At 39.0% G+C, this 20,269-nt stretch overlaps 1 protein-coding gene across 1 annotated transcript; it reads right to left on the reverse strand.

The window, feature by feature from the left end:
• Positions 1–3,488: 3,488 nt before the first annotated feature.
• Positions 3,489–18,296, reverse strand: LOC141633046 (uncharacterized). The gene is made up of 2 exons (XM_074445540.1): positions 13,756–18,296; positions 3,489–4,745 (listed from the first exon to the last, which is right to left on the reverse strand). The coding sequence occupies exon 1, from the start codon at positions 16,751–16,753 to the stop codon at positions 15,779–15,781; it is 975 nt and encodes a 324-aa protein (XP_074301641.1). The 5' UTR covers positions 16,754–18,296; the 3' UTR covers positions 3,489–4,745; positions 13,756–15,778.
• Between the last annotated feature and the right edge of the window lie 1,973 nt (positions 18,297–20,269).

Here is a 20,269-nt window from a genome sequence, read left to right on the forward strand (position 1 = left end):
TATGGTTAAGTGTGATTCTTAGAAAGTATCATAATCAAAGTCTGTACAGTGGTAGTGAGCATGTATACACAAGATTTAATTTGATCACTAGAAAATTCATATTTGAGAATTACACGTAACATGCTTTGAAGACCACTTAATTTTACTTTTATGTGTTCAGTGTTTCATTATATTGTGTTACAGAATCTCTTTGATAGCTAATTTATGGATAATCGTTATTAGTAGCTAGTTTTAGTAGCAACTCTGAAAATTTATAGCCGGTTCATATTTAGTTTCATCATATAACCTGCCTCTAACATTATTTTTTACTTCAATTCTCAGTAATGTTACAAATCAAAGCTTCAAGCTTCATTTCAACAGCCTTGAAAGGTCTAACACATTGGTGACATATGTTTCCATGATGCCGGAATAGTGAAAGAAGACTCATTTGATCACTTGTCGTTGTTGGATAAATACGATGGAGTACAATGCGGTGTCTTAATTTTAAGTTTCTCTTTTATTTAAACTTAAGTATTTTGAGTCTCGATATGTACGGGAAATGATATATATTTGATTGTGGTTTAGTTGATATATTTGTTTGAAAATAGTGAAGGATTGACAATTAATTTATAAAATTGATTTTTATTTTAATTTGGAATTTTCCTGTTTATAATGATTAACTTAAATAGCAATGCCAAAATGCCCAGTAAGAGGTTTATAAAGAGCATATAATGATAATTTAGTATGGTAGTAGAGCATAATAACTGATGCACTATAAAAAACGCCGTACATATTAACGACGCTAAAAAGCGCTAGCATTGCCCTGATATAGCGCCTCAAACTCGCGGCGCTATTATATAGCTTATACCGATGCAAATGATAAGCGCCGTAATAAGGGGTAGCGGCATAGACAACCGCGGCGCTTTTTATAGCGTCGGTAAAAGTATTAACGACGCTATTTAGCGCTTCAATAAGTCATATTTTAGCGTCGCAAAAGACTGTTTTCCTAGTCGAACGAGGTTAATTCGGGGACTAAATGTTCTCAAATATGAGTCACATCAAATATCCCCAAACCGAACCTTTTCTCGTCTCGAGTAAAGAAGTGACTACAATTAGGACCTTTATTTAATCTAACATACTAATATAGCCGATATGAGACAATTAGCGGGTCTCACTCCGCCCCTTCAACTCACAACAAGACAACCATGAGGTAGGATGCCTTCTTGCAAGGCAAGGTTGGGCTTGCCAAAATGGCGACACATCCAAGCATTAAGCACACAAAAGCAAGTAATGGATGCATCTACAAAAATGAATAGCCACTTTCCTCATCTAAGTGGCGGAAATTATCTAAAAGGGAAGCAATCTAAGGGTACACATTCCATCATAGTTACGGTTTCTTTAAACTACTAAGCCTAGAAGGATACTAATAAATCACCTCCAAGTTGTGTCAAGCTAGGGTACCTTTGTCCTCAATTGTTAAATACTTTCATCAAGAGTAGACTCCGTATTGTGTTAGAAACACTGGAGGATCGTGCAATTCCCCTTCTTGCCTAGACAAGAAGAAGGGTCGTCCCCTGTCTACCATGCATAAAAGTTGATTCGGTGGATAAAGGGATCAATGTGTTTTGAGTTTCATATGGGAGTTTGCTTTTGTTGTTGTTGTTTTTTCCCCCAATTTCTTGTGGCATTTGACATTTGAGAACACTTTCTTTTTGCCATTTCTTTGATGTTTGGCATTTCAATACTTGACAACTTTCAACTTTTTACATTTTCTTTTGAACATTTTCAAAGCCACCCTATTTGTAGCGAGGGTGCTTATATTTGAAGCATTGGAGTTCTAATTTTTGTACTCCTCTTTTCTTTGATGCAAATTGCAAACTTCTTATTTTTCATTTTAATACTTGAACTCAAATTTGCACAATTTTTGTGCTCATTCCCTTTTTGTTGACAATGTAACAACCCTAATTTTCGGCTAAATTAAAACTTACTTTTACAAATAAAACGCGCCGAAAGACAGAGATATTATAATTAATATACAAAGTTTTTCTTACAAAATATTTCTTCAAATAAAATATACAAAAATGTAAACAAGCTTTTACAAAACTTTAAATAAAATCTTCACTTGAAATAAAATCCTTTTGAACTGCAGCGGAAGTAACCTGGAAATAAAATCAGAAGACAGAAATGAACTACCCCCATGACGAGTAGCCCAAAAGGGAGAAAACACATCAGCTGGAAAGCTGAGTAACAGATAATACCTCAATATAAGCAGAATAGTTTTTGGTCATGGCGTGGAAACAAGCACATGTAAAAAGAAAAATAAACATAGAGAATAATAAAAACACTCCCCGATAAACTAATCTCATCTCAAACCAACTCCATTCTATTTCATAATATAACACACTTTCTCACCACCATAATTAATAAGTCTCATCTCACAACTCCGTCTCATAATATAATACTCCATAGTAGCCAGATATCGTATTCTCATCGTCGAACCTAAGACAAGACAAGGGGTGAGTGAACTGGCGGAATAAAACCGCGAAACAGTATTTCCATCTCAATATCGATCTCAAACTCAAATAAATCAATAACCATGGTCGCAATGGACCGTAAACATAACTCGGCACATAGGCCCCATAACTCATAACTCAATACCAGTAACCACTTTCCATCTCAATTTCAATATCGTCAAATATTCCATTAAAGGAACTACTCAACACTTAGAGTAAAATTCTAAGCTACTCACCCATAAGTCAAGGTCAAAGGAAACGACAATTAGAATACAATACAAAAACTTATTATAACTCAACACGAGAAAAGTATTATCCAAAATTCCAATTCCACGTATATCATTACGGATCAAACACCAATATCAATCTGAATTATTAACGTGGATCATGATAACTCTCAAGATGATTATGCCAACATGATTCTTCTCAACTTTATAATCTGACTGCTTATAAAACCCAAACAAGTATAATTCCCAACCTTGAATTATTTTTTTGATAAAACCAAGACCAACTTACGGATATTAAACAACCTTCTTCACATGTGAACTATTAACCCGAAACACTTCCTGCAATACTGAAGTATAATATTACGAACCATTACCGTGTTAACAAAAATAAAACTGATAACAAGAAGATTATATATACTACTACATATTATATAACAACACCGCAATTCGTTTAAACATATAAATCACAGTGCACCAAGAATAGTTAACAAAATCACACAACCTCGAACGATAATAATAATAATAGGATTGGTAGAATCGTGTTACCTTTTTATCCAAGAAAATCAATCGGTAACAGATTATAGAATGACTAGGAATAAATTACAATCTGGAAAATAAATAAGGAAGGCATATGACCGATGACGCCCGTGGACGAATATATGACCAATAGATATAGTGGTTGGAATAATTATGGAAAATATTATGAACAAGGGGTGATATTACCTTGTGGAGGGTCATAGCATACGCCACAATTGTTTTAGAGGTAAAGTGGAATAAAACTACTAAGACTCAAATTTTGGACAGAAATTGAGCTGAAAACCGAGACTCAAATGCTAAAGATCGAGTGAATTGGATATGAATTAAACCAAGTACTAAGCCAAGGTTTATGACTAAGAGCTTGTTCAAGCACCTAGCAAAGAACTCACTCAACCCCTAGCACTAAGCATAGGAGGGTCTTCTAGCACAAAGCAAAGAATTTTAAGAGAAAAAAAACTAGGTTTTCACTTATATTAATGTTCATTCAAATCTGAAGTTCTCAAGTGCCTAGCTTGGTTTATATAGACCAAGGTTTACAATCTTGACCCTTGATTACTAGTTGCATCTAAGGGCCACAAAATGAGCAGCTAAAGACAAAAAAAACGGCAGCCAAGGACTCTTACAATGCTGAAAAGAAAATGACATAAAGTAAAGCAAGTAAACTAATAGTCCAATCTTCCTTGTTTGTAGCTCAACTTCTTATTTATGATTATATGGACTGATTGGGGGCTTGAGAAACCGTTTAAGACTTCCATGCTGCAGCCAAAAAGTCCCTTCAGCTTTGTTGGAACAAAAGAAGAAAGATTGATAGCGACATTTAGCTCATTGTTCAAAACCGGGTCCCCTTGTACCTTTGCAATGTTTCTTCAATTAAAATCTGAATGGTAGCTCTAGGAGATAAAAGATCTTAGACAAAAACGTCCCAAACACACCCAAGATAAGAATTAGGACGGTTGGAGCCATAACTTCCTAGACGGTTTTGGTGTTAGACCTCAAATTGTGACGAGGTCCAAAACCGGGTGAAATGAGGCATTTCTCGGTTTGATTCGTTTCAATCTCCTCTTCTTGAAAAGGATTTTCCCTCAAATCCTCGAGCTTATCCTCCTCAATCTCTTCATAATAAGGACTTAAATCCCCAACATTGAAAGTTCCATGGACTCCATATTCTCCGGGAAGGTTTATCTTGTATGCATTGGACCCGAACTTCTCAAGTACTTCGAATGGACCATCAGCTCTAGGCATGAGCTTATTCTTCCTCTTTTCTGGAAATCTTTATTTTCTCAAGTGTATCCAAACAAGATCTCCGGGTTCAAAGCTTTTGTTGCCCTTAACACCCTTGGATTTGGCCTTATGAGCCTCATTAGCCTTCTCAATTTGCTTCTTGACTTGTTCATGGATATGGAGCATTTGTTCAACTCTTTTCTTTGCATCATAATCAATGGTATTCCTCTTGATGGGTGCCAAATCAGTAGGCATCATAGGATTCACGCTATATGTTGGGGTTGGTGTCCTTAACAGTTAGTGCAAGGACTTATAAACCTCTAAAAGGATCAAAGGGCATACTTTGGTATTATTATCAGTTGATCCACGTTTATCAATAACGGTTGGCTTGCTAGATAAGTTTGACGTTATTGTCATACAGATGGCGGTGATCAACTGGTCCCTAAAAGTCACACCTATAGGATACGTTCGAGAGATGTGACGGTATGAAAATACTGTCATGTAGATGCCAAAATTGACTAACCAGTTAGTCCGAGTTATTTGACTAAGTAATTAGTCAAATACGTGATGTTGAGATATTATATTTAATACGGATTAAATATCATGGGCTAAGGCGAATTAACCAGTTAATTCGTGAAATTAAATATACGTGATTTATATTTAATTAAATGTATATTAAAATAATTATACAATACTGTTTTGTCGGACACGTATTAATAATTCAACTAACCCGTATTATTAGCTGATGCCTTAATTTCCGATAACCGATAACAGTTTATAATACAAACCCGTCATATACATTTTAGTAATTAACGAACCGGACCTCGAGTTAAAACCAAGGGGAAGTGGAAGCCCAATTCCCTGTGTGGGTCACGGTTCTCGGCCGAATAGGAGAACAAAAGGAGACCTCCTCCTTCTGTTAAACCTAATCATCATTTTGAGAGAAAATTAGGGTTTCGAAAGAGCATTCTTCTCTGTAGAAACTGAGATCTCACATCTCGACAAAACTCACAACAGTTCTCCCTATATTGCAAGGCAATCGGAGAACACTGTTCTAGCACAAGGGCATATCTCGGACCAAGTCTTGGGTGCAACGATTAGGAGGGAATCGCTTAGATTTCGATCTTTACGCCGCAATTAAAAGGACCCGAGGTTGATTTCTATACACTTATCGTTTCTATTGTTTTATCGCTTTATGACTATAAATTGCATGTAAATTTTACGTTATAGTCCTGCAATATAAGGGGTAGTATACGGATATTAACCCACAAGTGGTATCAGAGCGAGGCCACGTGAATTTTTCATGTGTTTTTCATAAAACGATCTTGAAACGATTTTGTTTTGGCTAAAAATTTGTCTCGGCAGCCTATTTTTCACTCGGCAGATTTTTTTTTTTAAATTTGCTGCGTTTTTTTATGGTTGCTTTGGGAACCGTGTCTTGTTTACACGGTTGCTCTCGATGTTTTTGTGCTTAAAAACCCGTGCCCAGTATACACGGCAGAATTTGCTTGAAACCGTGTCATGTATTACACGGTTTTATCATCTTTCTCGATTTGGTTTTATGCATATTGTTGTTTTATACAGAGATTATAACAATATGTCATGTTTTATCAATTATCAAATTTGTTTTGATGCGTTTTGATCGAAATTTCAATTGATTTTATCTCGAAAATCAGTTTTCACGAGGGTTTTGGTTTTTCCAGAGGTTTTCAGCCACTTTTGCATTCGATCGAGCGTATTTCTACTCGATCGAGTGCTGTTTTTGTCTTGTTTTTGATCGATCGAGTCCCTGTTGTACTCGATCGACCCTGTCTCAAAACCTTTTGCTCGATCGAGTCCTTGCTGTACTCGATCGACCTGTTTTCAAAACCCCTCTGCTCGATCGAGTTGTCCTTGTACTCGATCGAGTAGTGTTGCTGATATAGGTACTCGATCGACCACCAGTTTAGTCGATCGAGCACCTCCTGATTGGCATACCTCTCGATCGACTTGCAGATCAGTCGATCGAGCCCTCCTGTCCCTCGATCGAGCACTTGTGTCCCTGGATCGAGGGATTTCATCTTTAACAGCTTTGAAAATTTGTTTCTTTTGATTTAAATTTTCTTTTGGCTTCAATATGTACTTTATCCGGATATAGTACACTCGCTATGATTGTGAAACGGTTCACACACGTACCATTAAGTTATTTTAAATTATATTTAAAGTAACGGATTATAATAGATTAAAATTGAATGATAGAAGCGGTTTTATCACATGAATTTTAATCATTAAAAGGTGGTTTGGATAAATTTAACATAATTACGGAATTATGTCACGAATGAATTTGTTTTTAGTTGATGCATTTTTATTTATCGTTTTGTTGAATGCCGTGAATGCCATTTTAATTAGGTATTTAATTTTGCAATCAGTTGTAACTTAGTGTGGCCTTAGTAGAACGTGTTACCGTAATGATGGAACACGGTCTTGGTTGTATTTTGAGATCTTGTATCTCCGTTTTGGATTTTTCACTTGTAATTACAGTTTTTAATTAGAATGTAAATAGGTTTATATTTTGTAATTTTAATTGTAATTTTGAGAAGACCAAAGATGGAGACCGGATGCTCACTCCCGCTACATGGATCAAGATGGAACATCAAGACAAGCTTTTCGGGTCCAACGGTGGATTCCAAAGTTGTATTATGTTCTTTTACTAGGATAGGCCACACTAGGACCTTTTATTTACGTATTGCATTCTTTTATTTATTTTTCGCAACGATAATTTGCATCATATTCCGCCTAAAAACCAAACCACCTAATTATTGCATGAAAACTGACACATATAGAGGTCACGAGTTAGTTTTCATTGACATTCGTATGTCACACGATCATGCTAAGCCATCATCTAAATTGATTCATTCACGCAGACGCTAGTTATTCGTTCACTTAAAATGAATTACAATTAAGTTGATGGGATCTTCCTCGTATAAACTAAAATTGAGAACGGTCTTTATAGGTCAAAATCCAATGAGTCCCTTCTTCGTCGGTAGGCATACTATGACCCCTTCTACGTCGGGTAAGTTGGAACCGATTGACCTATTTTATCTCAACACCATGGTCACTCGTACGATCCTGTGACTATGGTGGACTATAGATAGGATTTACGGAAATCTATCGACCAAGAGTTCTTAGGGAAGAATTAGCTAAACAGTTGGCTTATCAATTTACATAAATTGAGTCTTGGGATCACTTGTATCTTTCTTGAGGGAGATCAATTATGCAAGTGCAAGAGTCTACATGTTTAAAATGAATTTTAAAATAGACTTAGATCACCTCGATGAGTTGCTTATTTCGTTTTGTTTTTCTTTCTTTTTCAGTGTAGATCACGATTTTAAATCGCTTAACAACAAATGGTCTGGTTCAAGTGATAACCCAATGCCAAGTGCCACATTGGACCGTGAGTCCTGGCTTAGGATCTTCATGAGTCGATGAATCATCTACCCGATGAAGAATGACGGATCCAACTTCATGGATCGGGAGGCAAAGATTACGGAATGCCGCCGCCGACGGGAAGCTCGATATCCGCTTGAGCCCATGCCGTTAAACCCAGGCCCCACGGCTGGAATTAACGAAATCAACGAGTATAACGATTTCGCTTTAGAAGCTGGTGCGGTAAAGAACGTACTTATTTTTGCAATGGAACCCAATTTGCAGAAACGCTTCATAGCCCAAGGTGCAAACAAGATTTTCACCACGCTCACTAAGGAATTCTCGAAAGCACCGAGAATCGTGACCTATGAGCATACCACTCGCTTCTTTGATGCGAGACTCGAGAAAGGGCCAACGGTTAGCCCACACATTCTCAAAGCATGATTGAGAATGTCGAGAAACGGAGACCTTTAATCAGTAACATCGTGAGAACATTGTTATCGACCGTATTCTTCATTCACTCCACGATGGTTATTCGCAATTCAGAGCGAATTACTATATGAATGATTTGAAGAAAACTCCCCATGAATTGCACTCCCTCCTCGTACAGACCGAGAAGGACATGAAGTTCAGTGGGAGCTCGAAACAGGATGTTCTCGTTGTGTCAAACAAAGGGAAAGGTAAGGGCAAAGCTCCGGCAAACCTAACAAAGAGGTAAGGCGAAGTTCAAGAAGTCGGGTTCAGGTAAGAGTGGTCCTGGTGAGGCGAGCAACTCATCGGGCATGACAAAGAGCAAGAGTGAAAACATGGAATGCCATCATTGCCACAAGATGGGCATTGAGACGCACATGTCCGTTTATCATGAGGACTTAAAGGCAGGTCGTGTTAAACCTGTTGGTATGTCTTCTCTCTCTTCTACTTTTATTCATATGATTGAGATTAACCACGCAAGTTACGGAACTTGGGTACTTGATACTGGTTGTGGTTCTCATCTGTGTAATCATGTGCAGGGCTCCGAAACATCGAACCCCTCGTAAAGGGTGAGGTGGACTGCGTGTCGGGAATGGAGCAAGAGTAGCCGCCATCTCCAAGGGGACATATGTGATCCAGCTTCCTAGCGGATTTGAGTTATCATTATATGATTGCTATTATGTACCCAGTCTTTCTAAAAACATTATTTCTGCTTTCGCGCTTGATAAACTTGGTTTTTCATTTGTAATAGAAAACAATGCTTGCATTTTCTCATTACACGATATGATTTACTTAAAGGCGTTTCCATGAATGGAATTTATGTTTTAGATCGACCAATGAAATATTACACGTAATGAATAAAAAGTTAAAGGTTGGTGACAAAGATCAAACGTATCTATGGCATTGCCGTATGGGACACATTAATGAGAAACGCAAAAAAATGACTCATCAAACATGGAGCTATCTCGGCTTTTGATTTTCAATCATTTGGCACGTGTGAATCATGTCTCATCGGTAAGATGACTCGGATTTCCTTCAAAGGTGTTGGAATGCGCGCTGGCCGACCTATTAGGGCTCATACACACGGATGTATGTGGTCCTATGTCAATCACCGCACGAGAAGGCTATAGGTATTTCATCACTTTCACGGACGATTTGAGTAGATATGGCTATGTCTACTTAATGAAACACAAAAGTGAATCCTTTGAGAAATTCAAGGAATACCAAAATAGGGTGCGTAACCTATTGGGTAGAAAGATAATAACACCGTTCGGATCGTGGTGGCGAGTATCTTTCTCACGAGTTTGATCAACACCTAAAGGATTGTGGGATTGCCCTACGCTTGACTCCACCTGGAACACCTCGGTGAACGGTGTATCCGAACGGAGAAATCGAACACTACTTGATATGGTTCGATCCATGATGAGTCACACGGTTTTACCCGATTCATTATGGGGTTATGCTCTTTTGTCAGCCGCTCTAATACTTAATCGAAGTCCGTCTAAAGTCATGTTGACAAGACTCCATATGACCTATGGAAGGGAACGGTCCCTAACTTGTCCTTTATACGGGTTTGGGGCTGCGAGGCTTATGTCAAGTGGAGACCGGAAGATAAGCTCGGCCCGCGATCGGTCAAGACATACTTTATAGGTTATCCTAAAGGATCACGTGGTCATTACTTCTATTCGCCAACCGAACAACGTGTTTTTGTTGCGGCTAGTGCGACATTCTTAGAGAAGGAATTTCTCGAGAATGCAAAGAGTGATAGAACCTTCGACCTGTCGGAGATTCCAGAACCAAATACCGAGCAACTATTGGAGGAACCTATTCCTTCAATCCCGGCTGCGGTTAACATTCCTGAGGAACCTAGGAGGTCGGGAAGAGTCTCTATTCCTCCAGACAGATACATTGGTATGGTCGAGGAACATGACATAGATGACGTTCTACTCCTTACGAGTAGTGAACCCGCAACCTATAAAGGTGCCGTGACCAGTTCTGACTCGAAACTATGGCTTGAGGCCATGAAATCCGAGATGGACTCTATGTATGAGAACAACGTATGGGATCTTGTTGACTTACCTGCTAAGGTTCGTCCCCTTCAATGCAAATGGCTTTACAAGATAAAGCATTCTGTGGAAGGTCAGCAAGATATCTACAAAGCACGACTAGTTGCAAAAGGTTTCACCCAAGTGCCAGGTTTGCACTACGATGAGATTTTTGCACCCGTAGTTATGCTGCGTTCCATTCGGATTATCTTAGCGATTGCCGCTTTTCATGACTATGAAATTTGGCAAATGGATGTGAAAACCGCCTTCTTAAACGGTTTTTTGGAGGAAGAGTTGTACATGGTACAACCCGAAGGTTTCATCGATCCAGTACATCCTAAGAAAGTGTGCAAGCTTAAGCGTTCCATTTATGGACTTAAGCAAGCATCAAGGAGTTGGAATCATCGCTTCGACCAAGTGATAAAAGACAATGGATTTACTCGATCGGTCGAGGAACCATGTCTATATATCAAGTCGAGTGGGAGCAAGATTGTCTTCCTAATATTGTATGTTGACGACATACTCCTGATTGGGAATGACATACCTCTCTTAACTTCGGTGAAAGTATGGTTGAAAAACCATTTCCGGATGAAAGATCCGGGAGAGGCGCAAAGAATTACGGGCATCCGTATCTATCGAGATAGATCACGTCGGATGTTATCTCTCAATCAGGAGTCTTACATAGACAAAGTCCTAGAGAGATTCAAAGATGACTAACTCCAAGAAGGGGTTTCTTCCTATGGCTCCTGGGGTGCATTTGAGCGAGTCTCGTGCACCGAGACACCGGAAGAGAAAGAGCGCATGACACGGATTCCTTATGCTTCGGCTATAGGATCAATCATGTATGCCATGATATGCACACGCCCGGACGTGGCATATGCATTGAGTATGACAAGTCGATTCCAACAAAGAACCAGGTGAACCACATTGGTTGGTCAAGAACATTCTTAAGTACCTCGGAGGACTAAAGATTGGGCATTGACTTATGGAGGCGATCAAAAGCTATGCGAACCTAAGCCGATTTACGCAGATGCTAGCTTCCAAACGGATCGAGATGACTCGAAATCTCAGTCCGGATTCGTTTTTACTCTTAATGGCGCTGCATCGGTGGAAGAGTTCGAAACAAACTGTTACAAAGAGATTCTACGACCGAGTCCGAGTACTATGCCGCGTCCTCAAGCAACAAAGGAAGCGATATGGATGCGTCAATTCTTACATGGACTATCCGTAGTGCCTAGTTCGAATGACCCGATCACCATCTATTGCGACAATAGTGGTGCCATCTTCCAAGCTAAGGAGCCTAAGTCTAGCAACAAGTCTAGACATGTACAACGGAAAGCTCATCTAATCCGGGATTACGTGGAGCAAAAGATAGTAGTGATAGAAAAGATTGCTACAGATGATAACATAGCAGATCCTCTCACTAAAGCATTACGACAAGATAAGCATGAAGGGCACGTAAATTCCATGGGAATCAAACGTGTTCCTGAGTTGTAGTACTCTTTTATGGATCAGATTCATTCTCCTTTGTACTCTATACGACATCATCGTTTTGATATTTTATATATATATTTTGTTTTTCATGTGGAATTGTACGACAATTTTGAACACCACAAAGTGAATTGAACAAACATCATATCTTGTTAGTCCTTAATTGCCCACATGAGTGATAACTCGCAATTATTCTCGTGACGTTGGTTGATGGTGGGTTCAACGAGCCATAAGTCAACAGTTGACTCGACCAATCACAGAGGCGATTTATACGGATATTTCGTGAGGACACAATTGTGACATCGACGTGGAGTCCTAAATGTTTTATAACATTCGTTGCCCGGTCGTGGATAGGACCTCCATGGTGATCCTAAGAGTCGATTCTTTGACTATCGACTGTCTCTTGAGACTACGGCAGATTTTGGGTGACTTTGGTTTCTTTCTCACGGTCATCCGTAACAGGGGGCCAAGTAGATTTTTTCTGGGTCATTTCATGCTGTGCTTAGATCGGAAGGAGTCGAGTTGAAGGAAATATTCAGCCTTTATCAGGTACTCGATATTTCTCAGGGCCACTCGAGGAGTCAGAATCGAAATGCATGGCCATGCTCGGATACGGATTCGTTTTATCAGTTAAGTTACTCTCTAGTCGGGGAAACCACTCTAGATACAGATCGATTGTAAAATACGACCTTTGTGGATCCAGATCTGCAAATTGTTTTACATTGAGTGGGAGAGATTTTAAATGAATATGAGAATCGGTTATCGCACCTACACTTGTTCGGACAAGTGGGAGTTTGTTGGGGCTTGTGTCCTCCAGTTAGTGCGGATAACGTCATTGCACATACACTTGTACGGACAAGTGGGAGCTTGTTGGGGTTGGTGTCCTTAATGATTAGTGCAAGGACTTATAAACCTCTAAAAGGATCAAAGGGCATACTTTGGTATTATTATCAGTTGATCCACGTTTATCAATAACGGTTGGCTTGCTAGATAAGTTTGACGTTATTGTCATACAGATGGCGGTGATCAACTGGTCCCTAAAAGTCACACCTATAGGATACGTTCGAGAGATGTGACGGTATGAAAATACTGTCATGTAGATGCCAAAATTGACTAACCAGTTAGTCCGAGTTATTTGACTAAGTAATTAGTCAAATACGTGATGTTGAGATATTATATTTAATACGGATTAAATATCATGGGCTAAGGCGAATTAACGATTAATTCGTGAAATTAAATATACGTGATTTATATTTAATTAAATGTATATTAAAATAATTATACAATCTTTGTTTTGTCGGACACGTATTAATAATTCAGCTAACCCGTATTATTAGCTGATGCCTTAATTTCCGATAACCGATAACAGTTTATAATACAAACCCGTCATATACATTTTAGTAATTAACGAACCGGACCTCGAGTTAAAACCAAGGGGAAGTGGAAGCCCAATTCCCTGTGTGGGTCACGGTTCTCGGCCGAATAGGAGAACAAAAGGAGACCTCCTCCTTCTGTTAAACCTAATCATCATTTTGAGAGAAAATTAGGGTTTCGAAAGAGCATTCTTCTCTGTAGAAACTGAGATCTCACATCTCGACAAAACTCACAACAGTTCTCCCTATATTGCAAGGCAATCGGAGAACACTGTTCTAGCACAAGGGCATATCTCGGACCAAGTCTTGGGTGCAACGATTAGGAGGGAATCTGCTTAGATTTCTGATCTTTACGCCGCAATTAAAAGGACCCGAGGTTGATTTCTATACACTTATCGTTTCTATTGTTTTATCGCTTTATGACTATAAATTGCATGTAAATTTTACGTTATAGTCCTGCAATATAAGGGGTAGTATACGGATATTAACCCACACTATATACCACCTCAAATGGAGACTTGCCCGTGGTTGTAGAGGGTGCTCGGTTGAAGGCAAACTCGGCTTGAGCTAACTTGAGGTCCCAATCTTTCAATGACCTAGCAACCGTGCATCTAAGGATCCTCCCCAAGGTCTTATTGGTGACTTCCGTTTGCCCATCAGTTTGAGGGTGATGGGAGGTGCTAAACAAGAGCCTTGTTTTGAATAGCTTCCATAACATCCTCCAAAAATGACTCATGAACTTGGAATCCCTATCCGAGACAATGGACTTAGGAGTACCATGTAACTTGACCACTTCTTTGAAATAGAGCTCGGACACACTAGTTGCATCTTCGGTTTTCTTGCAAGCAATGAAATGAGCCATTTTGCTAAATCTATCCACAACCACCATGATTGAATCCTTCCCTCTTTGAGTTCTTGGTAAAGCAACAATGAAATCCATGCTTATGTCTTCCCATGGCTGATTTGGAACCGGCAAAGGAGTGTAGGGGCCTGTTTGGAAGTAGGATTTTGATTGTTGACAAGGAGCACACCTCTTGATCACATCTTGGACATCCCCTAACATCTTAGGCCAATAGAATTGCTCTTGGAGTATGTCATAGGTCTTTTGAATGCCAAAGTGCCAGGCAAGACCGTTGGAGTGAACTTCCCTTATTAATAGATTTCTATAAGGTCCCCTAGGCACACACAATTTGTTTCCAAAGAATAAAACCCATTTTGAACCAAGTACTTGCTCTTGAGCTTGATTTGGCCAGATTGAAGGAGCTCCCATTCTTCTTTAAAATCCGGATCTTCCACATATAATTCTTTCATGTACTCGAACCCAAGGACCCTCTGATCCATGAACCTCAACATAATGAACCTCCTTGACAATGTATCAGCCACTATATTATCTTTCCCCTCTATGTACTTGGTTGAGAAGTTGAAGGATTGTAAGAACTCCACCCATTTAGCATGCCTATGATTGAGCTTGTGTTGACCATTAATGTATTTGAGAGCCTCATGATCTGAATGGAGGACAAATGGTCGGGGTTTTAAGTAGTGACTCCAATGGGTTAAGGCTCGAACAATAGCATAGAACTCCTTATCATAGGTTGAATAATTGAGCTTGGCACCACTCAATTTCTCACTAAAGTAAGCAATTGACTTGTGCTCTTGAACAAGGACAGCCCCAATGCCAATGCCACTAGCAACACACTCAACTTCAAACAACTTAATGAAATTTGGCAAAGTAAGAATATGAGACTCACAAAGCTTCTCTTTGATGATATTGAAGGATGATTCAGCCTTGTCTCCCCATTTGAACTCCCCTTTCTTCATACATTCGGTTATAGGAGCCATAAGTGTGCTAAAATCTTTGATGAACCTCCTATAGAATGATGCCAACCCATGGAAACTCCTTACATCCGTGATGTTCTTAGGTATAGGCCATGATTTGATTGCCTTAACCTTCTCTTGATCATTCAATATGCCTCGGTCAGAAATGATAAAGCCCAAGAATTGGACTTCATTTTGCATAAAAGAACACTTATCAAGCTTGCCATACAACTTGTGCTCCCTAAGAGTTTCAAACAACACTTGCAAATGCTTGAGGTGCTCTTCTTTGGAAGGACTATAGACCAAGATATCATCAAAGTAAACAACCACAAATCTGCGCAAGTAAGGTCTAAGTACCTCGGTCATAAGTCTCATGAAGGTACTTGGTGCATTAGAAAGACCAAAGAGCATCACAAGCCATTCATATAATCCATGTTTAGTTTTGAATGCCGTTTTCTATTCATCTCCTTCTTTGATCCTTACTTGGTGATAGCCTTTCCTTAAATCAATCTTTGAAAATAATTGAGCTCCACTAAGCTCATCCAAGATGTCATCAAGCCTAGGTATGAGAAACCTATACTTGATAATAATGTTGTTGATAGCTCTACTATCCGTACACATCCTCCAAGACCCATCTTTCTTTGGCACTAAGAGGGCCGGAACAGCACACGGACTAAGGGACTCTCTCACAAAGCCTTTGCTCACAAGATCTCCAATTTGTTGTTGTAATTCTTGAGTAGCTTTAGGATCACTTCTATAGGCAGCCTTGTTGGTAATGTAGCACCTGGAATGAAATCAATTTGATGCTCAATGCCCCTAAGAGGAGGCAAGCCACTTGGAAGCTCATTTGGGAACACATCTTCATAGGATTGGAGGAGCTCTTGGACCTCCTTAGGAAGTAAAACATTCTGCCCAAAAGCCACATCTTTTGCAACAAGAGCATAAACATTGTCATCACCCTTTAACTCTTGGAGCATCTCGGCCTCATCGATCAATAATACCTCTTTTGAAGGCTCAAGCATGGATGGTGGTGTAGTATGCTTAAGGCCGGATGGAAGTGGGGTTAGAATGACCTTTCTTGAGCCAAACTTGAAGGTGTAAGTGTTGTCTCTCCCATGGTGTACCGAATCCCTATCAAACTCCCAAGGTCTTCCAAGAAGAAGATGACAAGCATCCATAGGTAGAACATCACAAAGAGCTTCATCCGAATAGTTCTTACCAATAGAGAATGTCACAAGGCATTGCTTATCCACTCTAACTTCAGCCCCTTTGTTAAGCCACCTTAATTTATAAGGACTGGGATGGTCTTGTGTAGGAAATGATAATTTTTCAATGAGAGTACTAGAGGCTACATTGGTACAACTCCCTCCATCAATGATAAGATTGCAAACTCTTCCCTTAATGGTGCACTTAGACCTAAAAATTTGTTGTCTTTGGTCCATTTCCAAGGGTTGGGATTGGGTATGCATCAATCTCCAAGTAACCAAGCTAAGACCCGCATCCGGCATAACCACATCAGCCTCCTCATGGTCCGTCCCTCCTTCATCCTCATCACACACAAGGATATCATCATCACCCCAATGAACCACTTCAAAGCTACTAAGGGCTCTCTTGGTTGAGCATTCTTTGGCAAAGTGACCATAACCTTGGCATTGGTAACATTTTTTGAGAGGCATGGTCTTTTTTTGTGAGGTTTCGGCTATTTTTCCTTTGTCAAGTATGGGGGTTTTGTTTTGAGAGGGTGGTTCATTAATTTTGAAACCGGTTGGGGGTTTAAAGGTGGCTGTTTTGGCGGTTGGTTTGGTGGTTGTAGCCTTCCCTTTACCCACCGTAAAGCCAAATTAACGGCTTCATCAAAGGACCATACTTGTTGCATTCTAACCTTATGAGCAATCTTAGTATCTAAACCTTCAACAAATCTAGCAATCTTTTGTTCGGGCTTTTCATTGAGTTCACATTGCAAGGTAAGTTGTTCAAAGTCTCTAAGATATGACTCAAGTGGTTGTTGGTCTTGTTTAAGTTGTGTGAGCTTAATGAAAATGTCTTGAGTGTACTCTTTAGGTATAAACTTCTCATTAAGCTTCTTTTTCAGTTTTAACCAAGACTTAATAGGTTCCTTACCATCCCTTCTTCTCTGATTTTTTAAGTTCTCATACCAAAGGGAGGCATAGCCTTTGAGTTTCAAGATTGCAACTTTAAAAGTTTTGCTATCGGAATAACATTTAAACTCAAAGACTCTTTCAATGGTCCTAAACCTATCTAACAAATCCTCGGGGTTTAAACTACCATGAAAATCAGGAATCTCTACCTTTAAGTCTTTGTTGGGCTCTCCATGAAAGGCCTCGGCCATGGATTCCTCCGAATCTGAAAGCTCCTCTTCCTCACGGCCACCATGAGCTCGTCCTCCTCCCATGAGGCCACGGCCTCTACCCCTGCCTCTAGGTGGTTGTCCTCTTCCTCTTGGTGGTGGTGTTGGAATATTAGCCAGGATAACATTGAAAGAATCTAGCAACAAATCACATTTTTCAGAAAGTTGAGTAACTTGTGTTTCAATTCCAGCAAGTCTTTCCTCACTCATGGTTGTTTTTTGTGTTTTTAATGTGGTTAGGGTATAATGAACTCACAAAGAAAGGCTTTTGTGTTGTTAACCAAAGCTCTGATAACCAATTTTGAATAAAACTACTAAGACTCGAATTTTGGACAGAAATGGAGCTGAAAACCGAGACTCAAATGCTAAAGATCGAGTGAATTGGATATGAATTAAACCAAGTACTAAGCAAAGGTTTAAGACTAAGAGCTTGTTTAATCACCTAGCAAAGAACTCACTCAACCCCTAGCACTAAGCATAGGAGGGTCTTCTAGCACAAAGCAAAGAATTTTAAGAGAAAAAACTAGGTTTTCACTTATATTAATGTTCATTCAAATCTGAAGTTCTCAAGTGCCTAGCTTGGTTTATATAGACCAAGGCTTACAGTCTTGACCCTTGATTACTAGTTGCATCTAAGGGCCACAAAATGAGCAGCTAAAGACCAAAAAAACGGCAGCCAAGGACTCTTACAATGCTGAAAAGAAAATGACATAAAGTAAAGAAAGTAAACTAATAGTCCAATCTTCCTTGTTTGTAGCTCAACTTCTTATTTATGATTATATGGACTGATTGGGGGCTTGAGAAACCGTGTAAGACTTCCATGCTGCAGCCAAAAAGTCCTTTGAGCTTTGTTGGAACAAAAAAAGAAAGATTGATAGCGACATTTAGCTCATTGTTCAAAACCGGGTCCCGTTGTACCTTTGCAATTTTTCTTCAATTAAAATATGAATTGTAGCTCTAGGAGATAAAAGATCCTACACAAAAACGTCCCAAACTCACCCAAGATAAGAATTAGGACGATTGGAGCCATGACTTCTTAGACGGTTTTTGTGTTAGACCTCAAATTGTGACGAGGTCCAAAACCGGGTGAAATGAGGCCTTTCTCGGTTTGATTCGTTTCATAAAGAGAAAATCTAATGGTACATGGTTTGATTTGATATTTATAATAAGTAATATGAATGATACATGTAGGACTTGGAAACTTGTCGACCATAGGAAAAGTCAAATTGTACTTGTACACAATATAGGAAATATCAAATATTCCATAGCTTTAACCTTTTTTCTTTCTTTATAAAATAAATATTAAAATCTTAAATATTTGGGGTATCACAATCTTCTCACCTTCAAAGGAACTTTGTCCTCAAGTTCGATTTTAGAAAACTTTAAATAATTTTCTTTGTGAAAAATGAGTGGTATTACACAAAATGTGGTAGAATGTGGAAGATGGTTGTATGGTTTCAAGGGTCACCTTGGAATAAACGGTAGCCAAGGAGATATCACACCATAAGGTACTCTTGACTAGGCCTTAATCCATGGGTCAAAGTATACTAGCATGACAGATCCTAGGGTGTTTTACAAGCATTCTAATGAGAAAAGTCTTAAGAAGAAAAAGTATCTACAAGGGCCTTATATACACTTGTCAAGCTTCCCAAATAGTTGTTTTCACAAAATTTTCCTAAAATGCAACTACATGCCATGATGCAACTAACATATATACAACCTAATGCAAATGCTTCTACCAACTAGTATGCCATATAAACAACTAAATGCAACTCCTAGAATCACATTGGTGTATACCGTATGAATAAAAATAAAGCCACATAGTCATTAACATAGAGAGGAAAAAGGAGATTGGAAAGATCATACCATGCGGTCTTCATAATCCTCATGTCTCGGATGTGGCATAGTCGATCAATGAAAAAGAAGGACAAACAAACACAAGCAAGTATATACAAAATATATACAATTCTATACTATAAAGGAATGAACATGTTTTTGGTTTTTCAAATTTTCAAATTTTTATGATTTTTATGTTTATGAAATAAAAAGACATGTTTTGTATTTTTCAAAATTTTTCATTTTTTATTATTTTTTTTATTTAAAAGTCAAGTTAGAATTTCCCATCCCCACGCTAGTATGGGCATTGTCCTCAATGACCAATACGATAGGAAATTATGCAAGCTAAATGAGAATGCATGATTTCTACACTACTATGCAAGCTACATGACATATAAACAAGTGATGCCTTCTAAATTACACTAAATGATGCCTGAATTTATTGGTTGGAGAGCTAATTTAAATTAACTCCCAATGCTTGTGCTTGAACTTCCCCAAACCAAGTAAGACACGATTTCTAGTGTAAAAATGGGGGAGTTCATGCACAAGTATGCAATGCATGAACTAATTGTTATTTTGGATTTTCAAAAGTGGGAACAATATAAGACACATCAATGCAACCGAGTTGGGAGTCCTATAAGTGTTGCTAGGACTCAAAACAATTGATCAAGATAAAAAATTTTGAAAACACGAGAAATAAACAAAGCTACAGGAGGTGTAGGAAACTCACAATGGGATATGTGGCATCCTCCAAAAAGCTTGTCAATCCTCAATTGTCGCTCATGGCGACATCTTCATCACTATCATCATCTTCCTCATCATCATCATCTACCTTCATGGACCCGGAGGCTTCACCATCTTCATCATCACTTGAACTTTGCACTTCTTCCTCTTCTTCCTCATGGCAAGAGTCACTACCTTCCCCGCTCTCAACAACAATCTCCTTCCGCTTAGCAACTTCACTATTCACAGTGGCATCTCTAGGAGC

This window comes from Silene latifolia, chromosome Y (genome assembly GCF_048544455.1).
Source record: "Silene latifolia isolate original U9 population chromosome Y, ASM4854445v1, whole genome shotgun sequence".
Lineage (NCBI taxonomy): Eukaryota > Viridiplantae > Streptophyta > Magnoliopsida > Caryophyllales > Caryophyllaceae > Silene > Silene latifolia.

Bases quoted from the DNA above. Each gene is read 5' to 3' on its own strand.
- LOC141633046 (XM_074445540.1), bottom strand. From the start codon at position 16,753: ATGCCTCTCAAAAAATGTTACCAATGCCAAGGTTATGGTCACTTTGCC.